The sequence below is a fragment of the Oncorhynchus gorbuscha genome, linkage group LG18 (assembly GCF_021184085.1).
Source record: "Oncorhynchus gorbuscha isolate QuinsamMale2020 ecotype Even-year linkage group LG18, OgorEven_v1.0, whole genome shotgun sequence".
In the NCBI taxonomy this organism is placed as follows: Eukaryota; Metazoa; Chordata; class Actinopteri; order Salmoniformes; family Salmonidae; genus Oncorhynchus; species Oncorhynchus gorbuscha.
The window spans coordinates 15,866,183-15,885,365 of NC_060190.1; the positions used below are offsets into that span (position 1 = coordinate 15,866,183).

Genomic DNA, 19,183 nt, shown 5'->3' on the forward strand with positions numbered 1-19,183 from the left:
ACTCGCTGGATTACAAGGCTGTATAGGCCAGGGTCCGTCCCCCGCCTCCCCCGGTTTCACGTTTTGGTTTTTACCCTTGCACTACACAGCGGACTCAAGTAATCACAGCTTGATGAGTTGGTTATATGAATCAGCTGTGTAGTGCGAAGGCAAAAACCTAAACGCGCACCCAGGTGGGGCCACCAGGACCAAGTGTGGGAAAACTCTGGTCTCGGCCAGCGAAGTGATCCCAGAGCTCTTGCTGAGAGGGATAGGGCAGGCCAGGATGAAGGATGGGATTCACCGTGCAGGCAAGGCAGTGAGTGAAGCACCCTCCCCAAACCAATCACTGAGATGGATCCTTCCAACTTCCCATAGATCACTAGCAGACAGGCCAGCCCAATAAAGCAGCAAATGAGACCGGGGTGGGTGACGGGGCAAAAAGGTGACAAATAGGACCAAGGCTTATGTATGACATCATGTTCTCCAGAGGGGACAGAGTGGGAGAGACGAGGTCAGAAAAACAAAGCATGAGCCTTGTTCATCTTATCATTACTGTGCTGCTGCTTACAAGCCTCTAAAAAGCATACCTCTAATGCCTTTTCAGCTAGTTCTGTGGTGATACCTAATGTATATCACACCATTATTTACATTCCAGTGCCCAACACAGGCCGTTATGTGACGGAATGCTCACTCATTACCCTGGATAAACCAGAGTCAGCGCTTTGCAAACAAATAAAGAACAATACTGGTCAATGCTGATAACCAGCATTTTAGCCTAGCATAGATTAGCTGTAGCAATACCTTTAAACTGCATCCTGAAAGTACCCCACTACCTTCAGGACAATAAAAGGAGACCAAATACTCCCAAGTCTGTATGTAAAAAAAATATAGAGATATTGGCCTATTCAGCAAACTAAAGGGTTAGGCCTATAACTGCAACTGCCTGCAAAAAGAAAAAAACACTAAAAATAGAGCCTGGTAAAATAAAAAAGGGAAAAGGAAAAAAAGAACCAATGGGCCCGAAGGGGGGACCTTAAAACTTAAGGACAAAAAGCTCTTCATTAGCATAGCAACCATCTGCCCAGATCAAGCTCATCTCTTCTTCTTTCCATCCCCTCGCTGTATCTCTCCCTCGTGCCCTCTCTCATTACCCCTCGTTCTCTTTCCATCTCCCTCCCCTTACACTTTCCATCCCTCTCTTTCTCTCTTCATCCCCCTCTGAACCCATCGCCATTACCAGCATTACGCCACACTCCACTTCTCATCCACCCCCAGGGCCAACGCCATCCCCCCAGGGAGGAGCCTCTGGCCTGGGCGTCACGGTCACCTCAGGCCCCCTCTGTCTGACAGATCGGTCTCCAAGCCCAGCCTTGAATAAGGGATAAGAGGGTGGGAGGGAAACCATCGCCCCACCACAGTACCACGCCCTGCGTTCCACTGTCAGCTACCTGCTGCAGTGATAGCCTATCATAGGAAGACAGTGTACTAGACAGTGTACTGCAGAAAAGGGGCCGAGTTAGCTAGTGTTCTAGCAATACCGCTGTGCGCTTACTTTCACTGTACCGAATTGAAGGCAGACACAGGCTTCCACAGCATGAACACTGTAAAAGACCTTCAATAGGCCCCTTATCCTCATTGAGGGACGAGACAATGTCCTTCATAGTCAAGAGGCACTATTTTCAGTCCTAGTGTCCTTGCTAGGCTAGCAATATAACTATTGCTATTCAGGGGGCAGTGCCAGTTAGTGGTTTTCCATTTAACCGAGCTCAATATAAACAGCTTTTCACACTTAAGTATTGAAGACAGCAAGGTTGAAACATGGGGTTCTTCGTACAGTTTATAATGTGACTGTAGCCCACCTTTGTGAGTGCCAAGCCCCTTCCTATCCAAACATTTTAAAAAGGGGTAGCTATACCTTCTAAATCAACTGAGCCTCATTAAAATCATTTCACTCATAAGTCTTGAAGAAAGCAAGGTCGAAACATTGGTTAGTAGTCCACCTCTGATAGAAGTAGCAAAGTAACGCACCTTCCTTTCCAATCAGGTTGGATGGAGAGATCACTATAGGGGAAAACAAAACCATCACAGAGAGTGTCCTTGCCCTAGATCAGGTATTCTCAAACTGGGGTACGCACAATGCCATCGGGGGTACTCCAAATTCTTCACATTTTCAAACAGTATATTTATATTTTCCAACGAGGCTATACATTTGAGTTTTTTTTACCCCTTGCCTGAGTAGCCTCGTTTCCCTGCCAAAAATAACATTAAACCATCTAGTGTTCAGCGAAATAACAACACAATGTCAAATACAGGTAGCCTTGTCAAATAATTAACATCCAATCACATTAACCTTCACTCTCGCGCAGACATTTAGAAACATGACCATTTGAAAAATAAGCCACAGGAGTTTGAGCAAGAATAAAGACGGCTTTTGAGTAGTAAGACATGTATAAAAGCAACAGATACCATTAATAAGAAGGGGCTGGAAGAGTCTTATATGGTAAGCTACCGAGTGGCTAGAACAGGCAAGCCCCATATTACTGTGGAGGACTTTATTCTTCCTGCTGAGGTGGATGTCTTGGACAATGCTGGGGGAAAAGGCCCAAAATAAACTATACAGACAGTGCCTTCATCAAACACTGTTTCATGAAGCATCAGTGACATGGCAGTAGATGTTTTGAAAAAACTACTGCTTCGCATACAAGCCAGTGAAATATATGCGTTACAGCTGGATGAGTCAACAGGCGTGGCAGTCCTGGCACAGCTCCTGGTATGCCCGTTACGTTTATGGGGGGTCAATTAAGGAAGACATCCTCTTCTGCAAACCACTGGAAACCAGGACATGAGAGGATATTTGCAAAGTGCTAGACAGCTTTGTGACATCAAATGGACTTTGGTGGTCAAGATGTGTTAGTAACTGTACTGATGGTGCAAAAGTCATGACAGAGAGACAGTGGAGAGGTAACGCAAGGATTTGCTCCCGACGCCACTTGGGTACACTGTAGCATCAACAGAGAGGCTCTTGCTGCCAAGAGAATGCCTGACAGCTTGAAAGATGTTTAGAACACCACAGTGAAAATGGTAAACTTTGTTAAAGCAAGGCCCCTGAACTCTCGTGTATTTACTGCATTATACAATGATATGGGCAGCGACCATGTAACGCTTTTACAACATACAAAGTGAGCTGGTTATCAAGAGGCAAAGTATTGACACGTTTTTTTAAATTGAGAGACGAGCTTAAAGTTCTTTACTGACCATCATTTTCACTTGTCTGACAGCTTGCATGATGATGAGTTTCTCACATGACTGGCCTATCTGGGTGATGTTTTTTCTCACCTGAATGATCTGAATCCAGGATTACAGGAACTCGCCACAACTATATTCAATGTGCTGGACAAAATTGAGGCTATGATTATGAAGTTGGAGCTGTTTTCTGTCAGCATTAACAAGGACAACACACAGGTCTTTCCATCATTGTGTGATTTTTATTTTTGTTGCGTGCAAATTAACTCAAGCTTACGGACCATGTCAAATGTGATAAAGTGAAGCACCTGAATGAGCTGGGTGCACAATTACACAGGTACTTTCCCTAAACAGACGACACGAACTAGATTCGTTATCCCTTTCAATTTAGTCTCAAATTAATAATGGAACATGTTCAATTTGGTTTCAATAATGCAAAAACACAGTGTTGGAGAAGTAAAAGTGCAATATGTGCCATATAAAAAAGCTAATGTTTAAGTCACTTGCTCAGAACATGAGAACATATGAAAGCTGGTGGTTCCTCTGGGAATATATATATATACATTGGTTCCTCAATATTCCCAGTTAAGAAGTTTTAGGTTGTAGATATTTTAGGAATTATAGGACTATTTCTCTCTATACCATTTAGATTTAATATACCTTTGACTATTAGATGTTCTTAAAAGGCACTTTAGTATTGCCAGCCTAATCTCGGGAGTTGATAGGCTTTAAGTCATAAACAGCCCTGTGCATCCCAGCACTGCTAAGAGCTGCTGTTTGAATGAATGCTTACGAGCCTGCTGCTGCCTACCACTGCTCAGTCAGACTGCTCTATCATATACTTAATTATAATAAACACAGAAATACGAGCCGTTTGTCATTAATATGGTAAAATCCGGAAACTATCATTTCGAAAACAAAACGTTTATTCTTTCAGTGAAATACGGAACGGCTCTGTATTTTATCGAACGGGCGGCAACCCTAAGTCTAAATACTACTGTTACATTGCACAACCTTCAATCTTGTCATAATTATGTCAAATTCTGGCAAATTAGTATGGTCTTTGTTTGGAAGAAATAGTCTTCACACTGTTCGCAAAGAGCCAGATGGCCCAAACTGCTGCATATACCCGGACTCTGCTTGCAATAAACGCAAGAGAAGTGACACAATTTCCCTAGTTAATATTGCCTGGTACCATGCATTTATTTTAACTAAATGTGCAGGTTTATAGAAAATATACTTCTGTGCATCGATTTTAAGAAAGGCATTGATGTTTATGGTTAGGTACATTCGTGCTAAGATTGTGCTTTTTTCGTAAATGCGCTTTTAATAAATCATCAAGTTGGAGTAGGCTGTGATTCGATGATAAATTAACCTGTTACTCCTACCCCCTACTTTTTGGAACATTTGTTAAAAATCGCACAACATTTCAGCGCCATGCTGCTCATGCCAGGAATATAGTATATGCATATGATTAGTATGTGTGGATAGAAAACACTCAGACGTTTATAAAACTGGTTAAATCACAGCTGTGACTATAACAGAACGGGCGTTTCATCGAAAAGCGCAGGAAAATCTGATCACTGAAAATGGAAATATATATCCATCCGCCACTTCAACCCATTGATAAAGGCGAACCACAATAAATGGGGCTGAGGTTGCAATACCTACAGCTTCCACACGATGTCAACAGTCTTGTCATTTGCCTAGGCTTTGTTTCTTGGTCAAACGAAGAGACAAGCCATTTGTTCAAGCCTCCGACCGGATATTTTGGTTGAGATTTACCCGGACATTATTTCCAGACGGACAGCTAAAGAATATACTTCGCCTCGTGATCAATTTGATCGCTTATTAACATTTACTAATACCTAAAGTTGCATTACAAAAGTATTTAGAAGTGTTTTGTGAAAGTTTATCATCGACTTTTTTAATTTTAAAAAATGACATTACGTTATAAGATGCTATTTTTTTCGTTTATCACACAGTCTTCATAGATCGATATCTAGGCTATATATGGACCGATTTAATCGAAAAAAAGACCCAATAGTGATTATGGGACATCTAGGAGTGCCAACAAAGAAGATGGTCAAAGGTAATGAATGTTTTATATTTTATTTGTGAGGTTTGTGTAGCGACGACTATGTTAATTATTTTGTTTACGTCCCCTGCGGGTCTTTTGGGGTGTTACATGCTATCAGATAATAGCTTCTCATGCTTTCGCCGAAAAGCATTTTAAAAATCTGACTTGTTGCCTGGATTCACAACGAGTGTAGCTTTAATTCAATACCCTGCATGTGTATTTTAATGAACGTTTGAGTTTTAACTAATACTATTAGCATTTAGCGAAGCGCATTTGCATTTCCAGATGTCTAGATGGGACGCCTGCGTGTCAGGTAGGAGCAAGAGGTTAACAGGCATCACATTGATTATATGCAACGCAGGACAAGCTAGTTAACCTAGTATCATCAACCATGTGTAGTTACCTAGTAATTATGTGAAGATTGATTGTGTTTTATTCGATAAGTTTAATGCTAGCTAGCAACTTACCTTGGATCCTTGCAGCCACAAGGTCCTTTTGTTGCTGCAATCCTCGTGGATTGCAATGTAATCGGCCATAATCAGCGTCCAAAAAGGCCCACTTACCGATTGTTAAGAAAACTTGAAAATTGCCCAAGGCGATTAATCGGTCAACCTCTAATTGAAACAGTGCCACACCAGTGGAAGATCCGAGACCAAATCAAACAATACTCTCCTTTTGGAGATGTAATTAAGATTTCATAGGAAACAAAGAGGCGTAGCTCATTACAGTGCAGATAAAATAGTGTCAGTCTGCCTTTGTTGAGGCGGCAGCGTGCATCTAAATAAGTTTCCATCATTCCATATGAAGAAAAATAAACTACAGAGGTAACAGTGGGAAATGCAAGCTTGGCACCCCAACTGGACACTTCTTTTTCTACTACGCCATCTCTGAGTATGTCTGCGAGGAACTGAATACGAGAGGGAATTAGTTCAACTTCACCTCATGGACGCATATGTCACGTTGAGACTAATGATGCACAGATATGACATTTTTGGCCGATACCGATTTACAATATTTTCCTTGCAAAAAAAAACCTGATAATGATAACCAATAATTACATTTTTTAGTGGCCTTTCAACTATTTAACTGTACTAGAATGCTTCATACACACACACACACACACACACACACACACACACACACACCACGGACGCAGCAGTCTAAGGCACTGTATCGAATCCAGGCTGTTGTGTGTCAAAGGTTGTGTGTGTCAAACAACACTATTTGACCAATCAGAACCTGAATATGACTGCACGTCACATAATAATTTAACGCATTCATACATTTTTTACGTAGTTATTACACGATCACTCGTATTTCATGTGTCACAACGATTCATTGATACGTATGCTAAGATGCTGGTAAAGTTGTCTCACACACCTACAGTGCTGGTCATAAGAAAAGCTGGCTAGCTCATGGATGCAAACAATGTTCTTCCCCCAAAACATAGCAAAACGACATCTGTTTCAGTAGCTATAGAGTTAACTAGCTAACTATATAGCTAGGTGTAAACCAAAATAACCCTACTTTATAAGACAGTTCTTATTTGATTATGGTGGTCAGACACATCTATGTGAAGCTAGCCACAATAAGGATTAGCCACAAGTCGACTTTGCGGCTAGCCTTCAAAATAAAAGTATGGCATAATTCTATTTGTATTCATTTGCATCACTGTCAATGACATACTTTTATTTTGAAGGCAAACTGCAAATTCCACTATTGTGACTAATCCTTATAGTGGCTAGCTTCACAACACATAACCCGGTGGAGCCTCACTAGCCAGATAAAGCTCGCTGGCTGCTTATAACGTTAGCTTTGGGCAACAGGGTTAAGTAGCTGGCTAGCTATTTATTTTCATTAACTGAAGTTACATTTCAATAGGTGAACAACAATACTTACAAGTATTCCTAAATCATTGCAAAGAATAATGAAAATGACTGCAGTTTCTACTGGTCATTGTTTTCAGGCTTATTGTATCGGTGCTAGCTAGGTAACAAGCTAAAGCTAGCTACCCCAGAAGTTGCAGTCAAACAAATTAAGCTTTATTACCAACGCGATATTGAAGACACATTGTGTTTGCAGACTTTTTTGTACAGCTTTGACAGTGCTACTGTATCTTTTTTGACACGCAAAGATCCAACCTGCGTTCCATAGTATGTATGTTGTGAAGCAAATAGCAGTGACGCTAATACTGTGCAACTCCGGTAGGGCAACATCTGAAAAACAGCGTACTTGGTAGTGTGCTCGACCAGTCGGTGAAAGCCAACATCACCCATGACAGAGAACGGTTGATTGTCAAGGGCAATGAATTCCATTATATTGGCTTTAATGGACTTCGCCTTTGAGTTGTCTCGCTGAAATCTTCTTACTCTTTCAGATGACTACGACTTGACTGCTCAATCCAAACAACAGACATTGTGGGCTAGGTTAGGAATGCTGTGTTGCGCAAACTTTTACGTGCCGTCATTACGTCCTGTACATATGTTATATAGGTATGCACGGTAGCTTTGACATCGATTTTTTTAACATCGGGCCGATACCGATGTTGGCATTTTTAGCTAATATCGACCAATTCCGATATATTGTTCATCCGTAGTTGAGACAACACATCACAAGACTGAGCCTTAGGCCTATCTACCCATTTGTCGAGACTATTTGTTGTTTACTTTCTCTGTCTTGAAGTAAATAGCTGCCATACAAATCCTGAATAAACTCCCCATTGGTAAAAAAAAAACCTTTGGGGAATAATAACTGCAGTATCAGTGAGGGAAACCGAGGCTGGTGGATCGGGGATTCAGGTAGCCAGGCTTCCCTAATAGGAAGGCCTTGAAGTCAATGGCAGAAAGTAGCTACAAAGGGGTGGAAACCAGTGACGCCTCACAACACCTCAAACCAATCCCTTGCTTGGGCGGAGCTCAAAAAAGGTGCCCACTTAATTAGTTTGGGCCGTAGGAACAACAGTGGTCGGGAATAGCTGATTAAAATCCCATCAAAATAGGTTGATGTATGCGGTGTTTGTGGTGACTTTCAATTTCAATAAATCGGAGACCGTCGGCAACACTTGATACACTAAACCTTTACCACAGCCTGTAAGTAGACACGTCATAATATATTTTTTTGTAGTGATCAAGCATAAGAGTTGTAGTGCCTTCAATGACTCGATTGTGTGTATAGAGCACACCACTGGCAAAACAGAATTCAGTTTTTCCCTCCAGGTTTTCAATGTTACAAACTAGCATACGCAACAACTCTGCAAAATGTATCCGACCCAGTCGCAAAACAGTGACGAACATAACGCCGCACCCCTTCCACAAGCACATGGGGGGAGGTTCTTGAAATGTAAAATCCACAACAACAAAATAATTGCACATCATTCTAGCCAATTCTTCAGACATCCAAAGGTTGGTGTGACAATGTGTTTTGGATGCATGGCTATGCAAAACTAGGGCTGAGGTTATGACTTTTCGTAGACATTGATGCATCCCCCTCGAAAGAGTGTGAAAATGGGTATAAAGCAGAGGAAGGTAGGCAAAAAATGCAGTCAGAAAAAGGACAAACTTTCTTGGAAATATGCAATTTTTGCATACTGCAGGAAGAGGCCTGGTCATGAATTAAGTTGCTCAAGAGAATATGTGACTGAAGAAACACCATCTGAGCAGTAGGTGGACAGAGGACGCACACTGACAGTAGTGATGGGGGAAACCAAATCGATAGTTACACATCAGGATATTATTTGACGAAGGATTATGTTGTTTTGACAATATCATTTTTGCATCTGCACCAAAACTCTCAGTCATTTTCCATCTCCTTTTTAAATAGGGAGCCCATTTGTTTTCAGCACTTTTATTTCCATGACTGATCAAAACTAGTTCTCATGTCACTCTTGTCCTTCTGCAGTAGACATAGATTGAGCAATATGTTTGGAACAACGAATCGCAATACATATAGAACCATGAGGATCGATATACATATATCGGCACCCAAGTGTTGCAATATTGTATCGTGAGGTCCCTGGCAATTCCCAACCCTAATAGACAGCCTAACAGACGCACACACACAGGGAAGAAAAATACACACAGATCAAGCTGGACAAACACACAAACTGATAAGGATGGACAAAAACACACACGGAGGGCAATGTTTAAGGCCTGAAACATGACTATCATTCAAAGTCACAGAGAGCTCAGTCACCCTTGTTTGTGTGTAGGTAAACATCCCGACCCATTGTTATCCCCACAGATACATGACTAGATCTTTGTCCTGACTTCCAGACCCTGACTCCATTGCTAGAACTTTACACATTTACCCCAGAGGACAAAGCAGCATGGCCTACCTGCACTGTTCACCGTGAGTATCTTCTAGGCCCAGCCCATCCCAGCTCCACTCCCCCAGTGTGACCCTTTTCCATAAGGCCCTGGAGTGAGCTCCCTGTTACTGCAGTACTGAATCCCATTATGTCAATAGCTCTCTCTATTTGGTTTGTAATGATACTGGCTCGACAAAGCTTTTATGCATGGGCTTTGAGGAATTGGATATTTGAATTAATGTTGTGAATCAATTGGACCCTATTTACATGATGGCATATCTTTCCTTATGTAATATGCTTAAGACCACATATAAGACACTGAGTGTACATTTTTGGGAGCATAGTTTTATGGCTACCTGATTTGATAATGAATATACTAGGCAATAGCCTCAATTCGCTTCCGACTAAGTTAGGTAGCTAATGTGAAATGCATTCATAGGCAAGGATAAATACCATTTATAGCTTTGTATGGTTAAAAATGAAACGTCAGCAAAAACCTATCCACTTTAAAATGGCAGTCATGCAGGATGTTATCCACTTTAAAACTGCCTTTGGTCAATGGAAAACTAACATTACACCATCAGTATCTTTGATTAAACTGACTCCTCGTGTAGTGGAGGGATAGCATAGAATCAAAGATTTTTATAACTAACCCAAGACAAACCACAGTTTCCAATGGTAGCAAATTAATAATAGTGGGCAGAACAAGCAAGGAGGTGGGCAGAACCCAGCACGAGCTAGCGAGATCCTATTGACGCATTCTATCATGTATTTACATATTCGGTTGGAGAAGGCCTACGCGTGTGCAATAACTCAATTCGCCCTGGCACTCGTAAACAACACTCTTTTGGGAACAGAAACCTGCATTGAGATCAAATATGCTTAATCGATTACAAAATGTGCATCTAGTCTCATCCCATCTCCTCCCACTGCCGGAAACTGGGCTTCTGCTCATCACATTTGGTGGTGAGTGGAAACGTCAACCAGATGCTTCAGATTTATAAATCCGGTTAAACATCTGGGTCATTGTTCCGTCAGTGATATAATCTCAGCAATCTCCTGTAATGTGATGATGGGTCATGGCTAGTTTGAGCTGTCAGTGTCAGATACAGCATCAGCTAGAGACCACCTTACATTATTCAGTTAAAGTCCTTTCTCTCATTGTTTAAGCAGCAGTTTTAGCAAGTGTTCCCTCTTCTACAAAAGTTGTCAATGATTCATTTACTTAAAACCTGAGATGCAAACTAGCTATCTAATTTATCAGCAATGTTCGTTTAATTATCTTATAAGTTAGCCTAGCAAACCTGCCAGTTACTCCACTAACCAGTTTAGCTAAGTCATTTATTTGGGTATAACTAACAATATGCCAATGATATTAACAAACTAGCTAATCGTTATACCAGCTATCAGTAATAAAAAGTTAGCTAGCCAAGCCTGCTAAGTCACACCCAGTTGTACTGCACATTTCAAGAAATGTGGGCAAAATGCTGAAGCTCGGTACAGTAATTGTAACAAATACACAAGCGGACAAAACGTTCGCAATGCCGGTTATAGCATGCTAAACCCGTGGCGGTGTAACGTTACTAATTAATTTAACCAGCTAACGTTATCTGTCAAGAACGGCAAAACACACATCGTGCTTAAAGCTAGCTAACTAATGTTGCCTCCAGCGTTTAACACATATTGTGTGGCTAGTTAGCTAACGTTAGCAGACAATTACCTTTGTTTCCCGTATGTCTTGTTTCCCTCCTTCTGGGTACCACTGCACCCGGACAAAACCCCTTCCCAGAGGTGCCAGGCTGTCCACAACACTGCTCTCGGTGTCCGAGTTACAGGGGATACAGCCACCTCCTACACCGCCTCTACCTCCGCCATCGTCGAGGTCCGAGTCTGAATCAAACTCCTCCTCGCCTTGTATCATTCTGACTAGGCCGAACCGGACCAAGTCGCGATACCGACCCGACACCAAATCGTGGGAGAAAAGAAGCCGCTGGGAGCCGCCTGCAGAAGGAGAGAGCGCCATGGATGGAGGCTCCGAACCCGGGCTTACAGCCGGAGAAAGAGCTGCGTCTGTTGCTATTGCGTCCGATGCCACGGGTTCCGCCATCGCTGCAGTTGTCAGGGAATAATGCGATAAAGGGAGACTGATGGTGGAGAAGAAAAAAGAGAAACCTGTAACCATGGAAGTGCACGTGTTTACGTCGATAGGGCGCGCGCTGCGTAAACGCACTCAGAGAAGAGTCTAGGGCCTGTCAAATTGACAAAGGTGTTTTTTTTATTACACTGTGGGTTTGACTCTGAATAAATCAGTCTGAGACAACAGACAGTTATATCACACAGTTATTATAACACATATTTCTTTATATTCAGGTGTATTTATAGTCAGGTGCTGCTAGCTATATGATGATACAAATGTATGGTGCAATTTGGCCAATTTCATATAATTAGGGTCCCCCTTAGGACAAGTCACGGCCTATTGACAATAAAGTTAATTCAATATCACAGCCATGATAATGGTATTTTTTATAGAATTTATTACAGAAATGCAAACATGATGAAAGAGAAGACGCCAATTTCATCAACAAGTCTGTAGCCCGGGCCTGAATATGCATTCTATGCGCGCACTTCACCAAAAAGCATGAATGGAGCAATTTTCGCCACTTGGTGTCAGTGTTCGAGTGCTGAAATTGGCTTATTGCAGACACAGCCATGGTTTTTAACACAGTATTGTGGCATAAAATAACATATTTTGTGCATACCGTGCCTGACACTGTAGTTGTGTTGTGTAGGCTAACGTGTGGGGGGGGGGGGGGGGCATATGAGGACGTCTGTCTTATTTGTCAAGCGCAAATATACTTGTTTCTGCACAATGGCAAAGCATATTCATTTATAAAAATGTATATAATGCGAGAAGTCTATTCTATTTTGTGCAAAGGGGATTCCAACAAATACAGAGGCTAACTCTTGTTCAAAACCTGCATTTATCAGGTAGAAGAATAAAAACAAGACTAATTTCGCATTGGTCAACAACGTAAACTATACATGCAAACGTATGTGAACCCTTTGGAATTACCTGGACTTCTGCATAAATTGGTCATCAAATTTGATCTGATCTTCATCTAAGTTACAACAATAGACAGACACAGTCTGCTTAAACTAATAACACACGAACAATGATACGTTTTCATGTCTTTATTAAACACACCGTGTAAACATTCACAGTGCAGGGTGGAAAAGTATGTGAATCCCTGGATATAATAACTGTTTGACCCTCCATTGGCAGCAATAACCTCAACCAAACATTCTCTGTAGTTGTGGATCAGACCTGCACAACGGTCAGGAGGAATTTTGGACCATTCCTCTTTACAAAACTGGTTCAGTAGAGCAATAATCTTGGGATGTCTGGTGTGAAACGTGCTCTTACAGCATCTCAATCGAGTTGAGGTCAGGACTCTGACTGGGCCACTCCAGAAGGCATGTTTTCTTCTGTTGAAGCCATTTTGTTGTTGATTTACTTCTGTGTTTTGGGTCGTTGTCCTGTTGCATCACCCAACCTCTGTTGAGCTTCAATTGGCGGACAGATTCTACAATTGGCGGACAGATTCTACTGCAAAGTGTCTTGATAAACTTGGGAATTCATTCTTCCGTCGATAATAGCAAGCTGTCCAGGCCCTAAGACAGCAAAGCAGCTTCAAACCATGATGCTCCCTTCACCATACTTTACAGTTGGGATGAGGTTTTGATGTTAGTGTGCGGTGCCTTTTTTTCTCCACATATGGTGTTGTGTGTCCCTTCCAAACAACTCAACTTTAGTTTCATCTGTCCTCAGAATATTTTGCCAGTAGCACTGTGGAACACCCATATGCTCTTTTGCGAACTTCAGACGTGCAGCAATGTTTTTTTGGGACAACAGTTGCTTCTTCCCATGAACACCATTCTTGTTTAGGGTTTTACGTATCGTAGACTCATCAACAAAGAAGTTAGCATGTTCCAGAGATTTCTGTAAGTCTTTAGCTGACACTCTAGTATTCTTCTTAACCTCATTGAGCATTCTGCACTCTGCTCTTGCAGTCATCTTTGCAGGACGGCCACTCCTAGGGAGAGTAGCAACAGTGCTGAACTTCCTCCATTTATAGACAATTTGTCTTACCGTGGACTGATGAACATCAAGGCTTTTAGATACTTTTGTAACCCTTTCCAGCTTTATGCAAGTCAACAAATCTTGATCTTGGGTCATCGGAGATCTCTTTTCTTTGAGGCATGGTTCACATCAGGCAATGCTTCTTGTGAATAGCAAACTCAAATTTTCGGAGTGTTTTTTATAGGGCAGGGCAGCAATCTCCTCTCCAATCTTGTCTCAATGATTGTATTCTAGGTTAGCTGACTCCTAACTCCAATTAGCTTTTGTAGAAGTCATAAACCTAGGGGTTCACATACTTTTTCCAACCTACACTGTGAATGTTTACATGCTGTATTCAATATAGACAAGAAAAATACAATCATTTGTGTGTTATTAGTTTAAGCAGACTAAGCAGCAAAGTAATCGTAGTCCAAAAATGACAATTACCGATTGTTATGAAAACTTGAAAATCGGCACTGCTGATTAATCAGTCGACCTCTACTTTAAACAGCTTGGAAAATTCCAGAAATGTCATGGCTTTAGAAGCTTCTGATAGATTAATTGACATCATTTGAGTCAATTCGAGGTGTCCCTGTGGATGTATTTCAAGGCCTACCTTCAAACTTAGTGCCTCTTTGCTTGACATCATGGGAAAATCAAAAGAAATCAGACAAGAACTCAGAAAAAAGTGGACATCCACAAGTCTGGTTCATTCTTGGGAGCAATTTCCAAATGCCTGAAGGTGCCACGTTCATCTGTACAAACAATAGCACGCAAGAATAAACACCATGGGACCACACAGCCGTCATACCGCTCAGGAAGGAGACACGTTCTGTCTCCTAGAGATGAACGTACTTTGCTGCGAAAAGTGCAAATCAATCCCAGAACAAAAGCAAAGAACCTTGATAAGATGCTGGAGGAAACAGGTACAAAAGTATCTATATCCACAGTAAAAACGAGTCCTATATCGACATAACCTGAAAGGCCGCTCAGCAAGGAAGAAGCCACTGCTCCAAAACCGCCATAAAAAGCCAGACTACGGTTTGCAACTGCACATGGGGTCAAAGATTGTACTTTTTGGATAAATGTCCTCTGGTCTGATGAAACAAAAATAGAACTGTTTGACCATAATGACCATCGTTATGTTTGGAGGAAAAAGGGCTTGGTCGCAAATGGGTCTTCCAAATGGGCAATGACCCAAAGCATACTTCAAAAGTTGTGGCAAAATGGCTTAAGGACAACAAAGTCAAAGTATTGGAGTGGCCATCACTAAGCCCTGACCTCAATCCCATAGACAATTTGTTTGCAGAACTGAAAAAGCGGGTGCGAACAAAGAGGCCTCCAAACCTGACTCAGTTACACCTGCTCTGTCAGGAGGAATGGGTTAAAATTCACCCAACTTATTGGGGGAAGCTTGTGGAAGGCTACCTAAAACATTTGACCCAAGTTAAACCATTTAAAAGGCAATGCTAACAAATACTAATTGAATGTATGTAAACATCTGACCCACTGGGCATATGATGAAAAAAATAAAAGCGGAAATAAATCACTCTACTATTATTTTGACATTTCACATTCTTAAAATAAAGTGGTGATCCTAACTGACCTAAGACAGGGAATTTTCACTAGGATTAAATGTCAGGAATTGTGAACAACTGAGTTTAAATGTATTTGGCTAAGGTGTATGTAAACTTCCGACTTCAACTGTACATTTTTCCTCAAAGTACCTATCAGCAAAGTTAAAGATAGTAGGGGGGGGGGTCAAATGTGAGTATTAGTTTACGAAAGGCTTTTTTTTTCATCTCAAAGGCTGACATGATCTTTGGGGAAGATATGGAATTACTTGAGTAATTACACTTTCAATCTCATTCTTCCTGTCTGAATATGCAGCTTTATGGCACATCAACACCTGGGCAATTGCCTGGGACTTTAATTTGCTTATCCTTCTGTATTTCTGCCTTTAAAATGCACTGGGCAGCTAAAAGAGCTGGGTGGTGACTTTTATAAACCATGGTATATACCATGGTAGTAGTATTAATGTTAGTATTACCCTTTTAGCTAGCACCTGTTTCTTTCTAGATTGTGAGAAAATATTGAAATTAGAATACCGAGATACAGTATAGCAGGGAGGGATATAAGCAAACCAGGCTGTGTTTGTTCTGTCGGCAGCGACGCCAGTCTCCAAAGTAGACCACTATTGCACGCCTGTCCCCCTGGGGCTATAGGGGTTTAACTGCTAACTTGTCCATTAGCAGGCATTATTGTCGTTAACTTTTAGGGATTTACGAGAATCGCCTATTTGCTGCTGCCAAGACTTTTAAACAAAGCCAGGCCTACTGTATTCAGTAAGCAGCATTACCAGTACAGGCCATGTCTGGAGGTCATTAGTAGTAATGACACATTTATGGGAATCCAAGTGTCAATATAGTATGGAGTTGTGAACAATATACTTGTAGCTGGCACAGTATTTGAAAATATACTTTATAGCATTTTAATGTTTGAAACACAGTAATTTTTACCAATATCCCTCCCCAGGATTTTCCATTCCTTGATAAACGATATTATGCCTTTTCCCCTGTAGAACCACCACCTTTGCCTCTATCAATCGTGAATCAAGAGATGACTGATTTTTATAACATTTTGAAAACAAGAAAATAAACCCTTTCAAGCATTTCTGTTTCTGACTGATTCCCTTTCACTTGGAATGTAGAAATGCATTACACTGTAGGGTTTCTATGATTAACAAATGCCTGACTTCGAGGACAAAGCAACTTGTTTTCAACTTCTCAGCTTGCAAAAAAACATGACCCACAGAGATGAAAGTTGTAGAGTAAATCTCTTGAAGAAGGTGAATCTACAACAGTATTTCTATTCCTCGCTTTTCAAGCACAGCCACACTACCCGGCTGAATGCAATTGTCAAGAGAAATAGTTCAGAAGCATAGATACAAAGTAGTAGTTCCTTGAGCCATTTTCACACAAGTCAGGAAAGGTTACCGGTAGTTCAATCTGAGCTCAAGACACACGAGGGAAAACATGATTAAATGTACATTTATTTTTAACATCGTCTGAATTTGTACATACACGTAAGTGTAACATCTTAAACTGCAGCAATAATATATCACAATATCTCAGTAAAAGAGCAAATTCCAAAGTATAATTTTTTTAATGCAATAAATAACTAATCAATTTGGTCCAAATGCATTTACATATTTATGCATTTATGCTTGTCGATTTACAGACACTCAAATTCAAGGCGTACACACATTTCAGAAGGCACTGTGAATTCCTATGAAGAGGACCAGACTGTGCTAAAGTGTTCACATAAAAAGAAAAGGGAGGGACAGATTCCTAGCAAACCATTTAAATGCCCACATGACAAAACAACGTGAAACAGTACTCAACGATCGTCCAACCAAAACCACTATGAAGACATAGTCGGCCATTAACGACCACCAGTTGACTGCTGGTGGGTAAAGTGACTTAACAAAGCATAGTAAATCCACCTCTCAGGAAACATCCTAAGGAGTGAAGAGTGGACACCTGCCAGAGGAGGGGGTCATAATCCAAGAGACCAGGACCAGGCCAGGATGGCAGAAACTCTGTTGGCCATTTGGATATCAGTAATGGCAAGAGTGACTAGCAGCCTTTCGTGAATCAATGGCCATTGATCAAGGCACGCAGTACACAGATTCTCGTTCGGCTTTGAAATATATACACAACACATTGATAAGTGGTAATTTGCTCTGATATCACTCAAGTACTATAATTACTAATATATATATTACCGTAGAGATATAGTGTAGGCACATCGTAGTTTGAAGTGAAACAACATGGACTTTCTAGTTTGAGCAATCCGATCACATACTGCCTTCTGGTCTGTCAGTCAGATCCTATAATCTTACAATATTAGTGTGATTAATGTTTGAGTATCAAAGCTATAAAACACAATGTCCAGTGATATGGCACAATTATGGCCAGAACAAGTCAACGTGTTTAATTAGTAGTGCCCTTAAACTGAAAAGCCTTCCGTAGGACAAACAGCTTGTCATTGGGGCAGTGACACAGTTCAAATTGGAATTAGTTAGATGTATATTTATCTAGCACCTGTGGCAATTGATACAAATAACCTAGGCAGAATGGAAGGCAGGATTTGGAAGGTCACACCATCATTTACAGATACAATAACACCATTCTATTGAAACTGTCTGTACAGTATAATTTGATGTGAAAGGCAACTGCTATTGGAAGAAATTCTTAACTCTTTAACTGGTCCCCAAAATAGTGCCATGGAAAAGTAATGAAAAGCACACAAAACTAGGTTCAAGTTGAAACAATGCTCCAGCCAGTGGCAGACTGAATGACTTGTATTCAATACCATAATTAAATGCTCACATGAACAGCTAATTCAAAGTATCTGAACATAATGAAATGCTATATCACGTAGTGTTAGATACCTCCAGTGTTGTAGAAAATGAGTACAAAAGGTAACACATAAGAGGCCTCTGTAGTATTAACGTGACAGTTTATGAACCGACAGGGTCGGATGTCCTCTGTAGTCTTCCAAGTCCACTCTAACACCACGCTCAGACTGAGTCGCTCTCTCCAGAGGAACTAGCATAGCTTTATAGTGTTGAAGTAAATATGCGTAGATACCCTAGGTGCTTAGGAGCATATGAACCAGGTGCTCTCTCCCTTTCAAGTTCTGTTTCCCTTAAAAGTATTTTCCACTGCACTTCCTGTCCAGGATCTAAAGCCTCACATTAGCTGTTAGCATTTCAGTGAATGTCCGGGCTTTAAAGCCAGCTAGCATTAACCGCTAGTGCTTTAGTGATTGCTAGCCTAGTGCACCACATGGTCGATGTCATACTTCTCGCAGAACTTGCTGGTGAAGGGCAGGCAGGTGAGGTGCTCCAGCCAGTGCCAGTTGATGGGGTAGATATAGAACCAGACGACCAGCGAGGAGAGCAGGCCCAGGTAGACCAGCAGCGATAGCAGGATGAGGACCCGCTTTCGGTACTTGTCGAAGTCGCCGAACGTCACGTAGGGCAGGAAGGCGAAGGAGAGCAGCAGGCCGCTGAGGAAGCCGAAGATGTGGGCAATGTTGTCGATCCAGGGCAGCAAGCCACACAGGAACAGGAAGAAGACGATGCCCACCAGCTTGAGGAAGGCCTTCCACGGCTTCTCCAGCATCTGCCAGCCCTGGATGAGTTCCACAAACAGGCAGGCAAGCAGCCCGAACTGGGAGCCAGCTGGGCCAACCTGGATGATAACCAAAGAAAGACAGAGAGAGAGGGAAAAGAGAGTCATACATCCACCTGCTCTGTCCAAACTAAATGGAGGGAGGGGTTGATGTTTCACCCACCACTGGATGAATGGGTGACAAGACCAGCACGTATGTGAATGAATGTCACTGTTGACAACTGCGATGGGCATATCATCTGTTGAAATTC

General features: G+C 41.6%; 2 protein-coding genes across 7 annotated transcripts in view; both read right to left on the bottom strand.

The window, feature by feature from the left end:
* Positions 1-11,789, bottom strand: part of LOC124003588 ((E3-independent) E2 ubiquitin-conjugating enzyme UBE2O-like) — a 53,736-nt gene extending 41,947 nt beyond the window's left edge. For 4 of the 6 annotated variants that reach the window (XM_046311954.1, XM_046311952.1, XM_046311951.1 and 1 more), the window contains exon 1: positions 11,332-11,789. In XM_046311954.1, coding sequence (XP_046167910.1) covers positions 11,332-11,718 — 387 coding nt within the window. In that variant the 5' untranslated portion in view covers positions 11,719-11,789. The remainder of the gene's footprint in view (positions 1-11,331) is intronic. The other 2 variants (XM_046311956.1, XM_046311955.1) reach the window with 1 other exon arrangement.
* Positions 11,790-16,765: 4,976 nt separating this feature from the next.
* LOC124002918 (inactive rhomboid protein 2-like) overlaps positions 16,766-19,183 on the bottom strand; it is a 46,957-nt gene continuing 44,539 nt past the window's right edge. The window contains 1 exon segment of the mRNA XM_046310755.1: positions 16,766-18,992. Coding sequence (XP_046166711.1) covers positions 18,573-18,992 — 420 coding nt within the window. The 3' untranslated portion in view covers positions 16,766-18,572.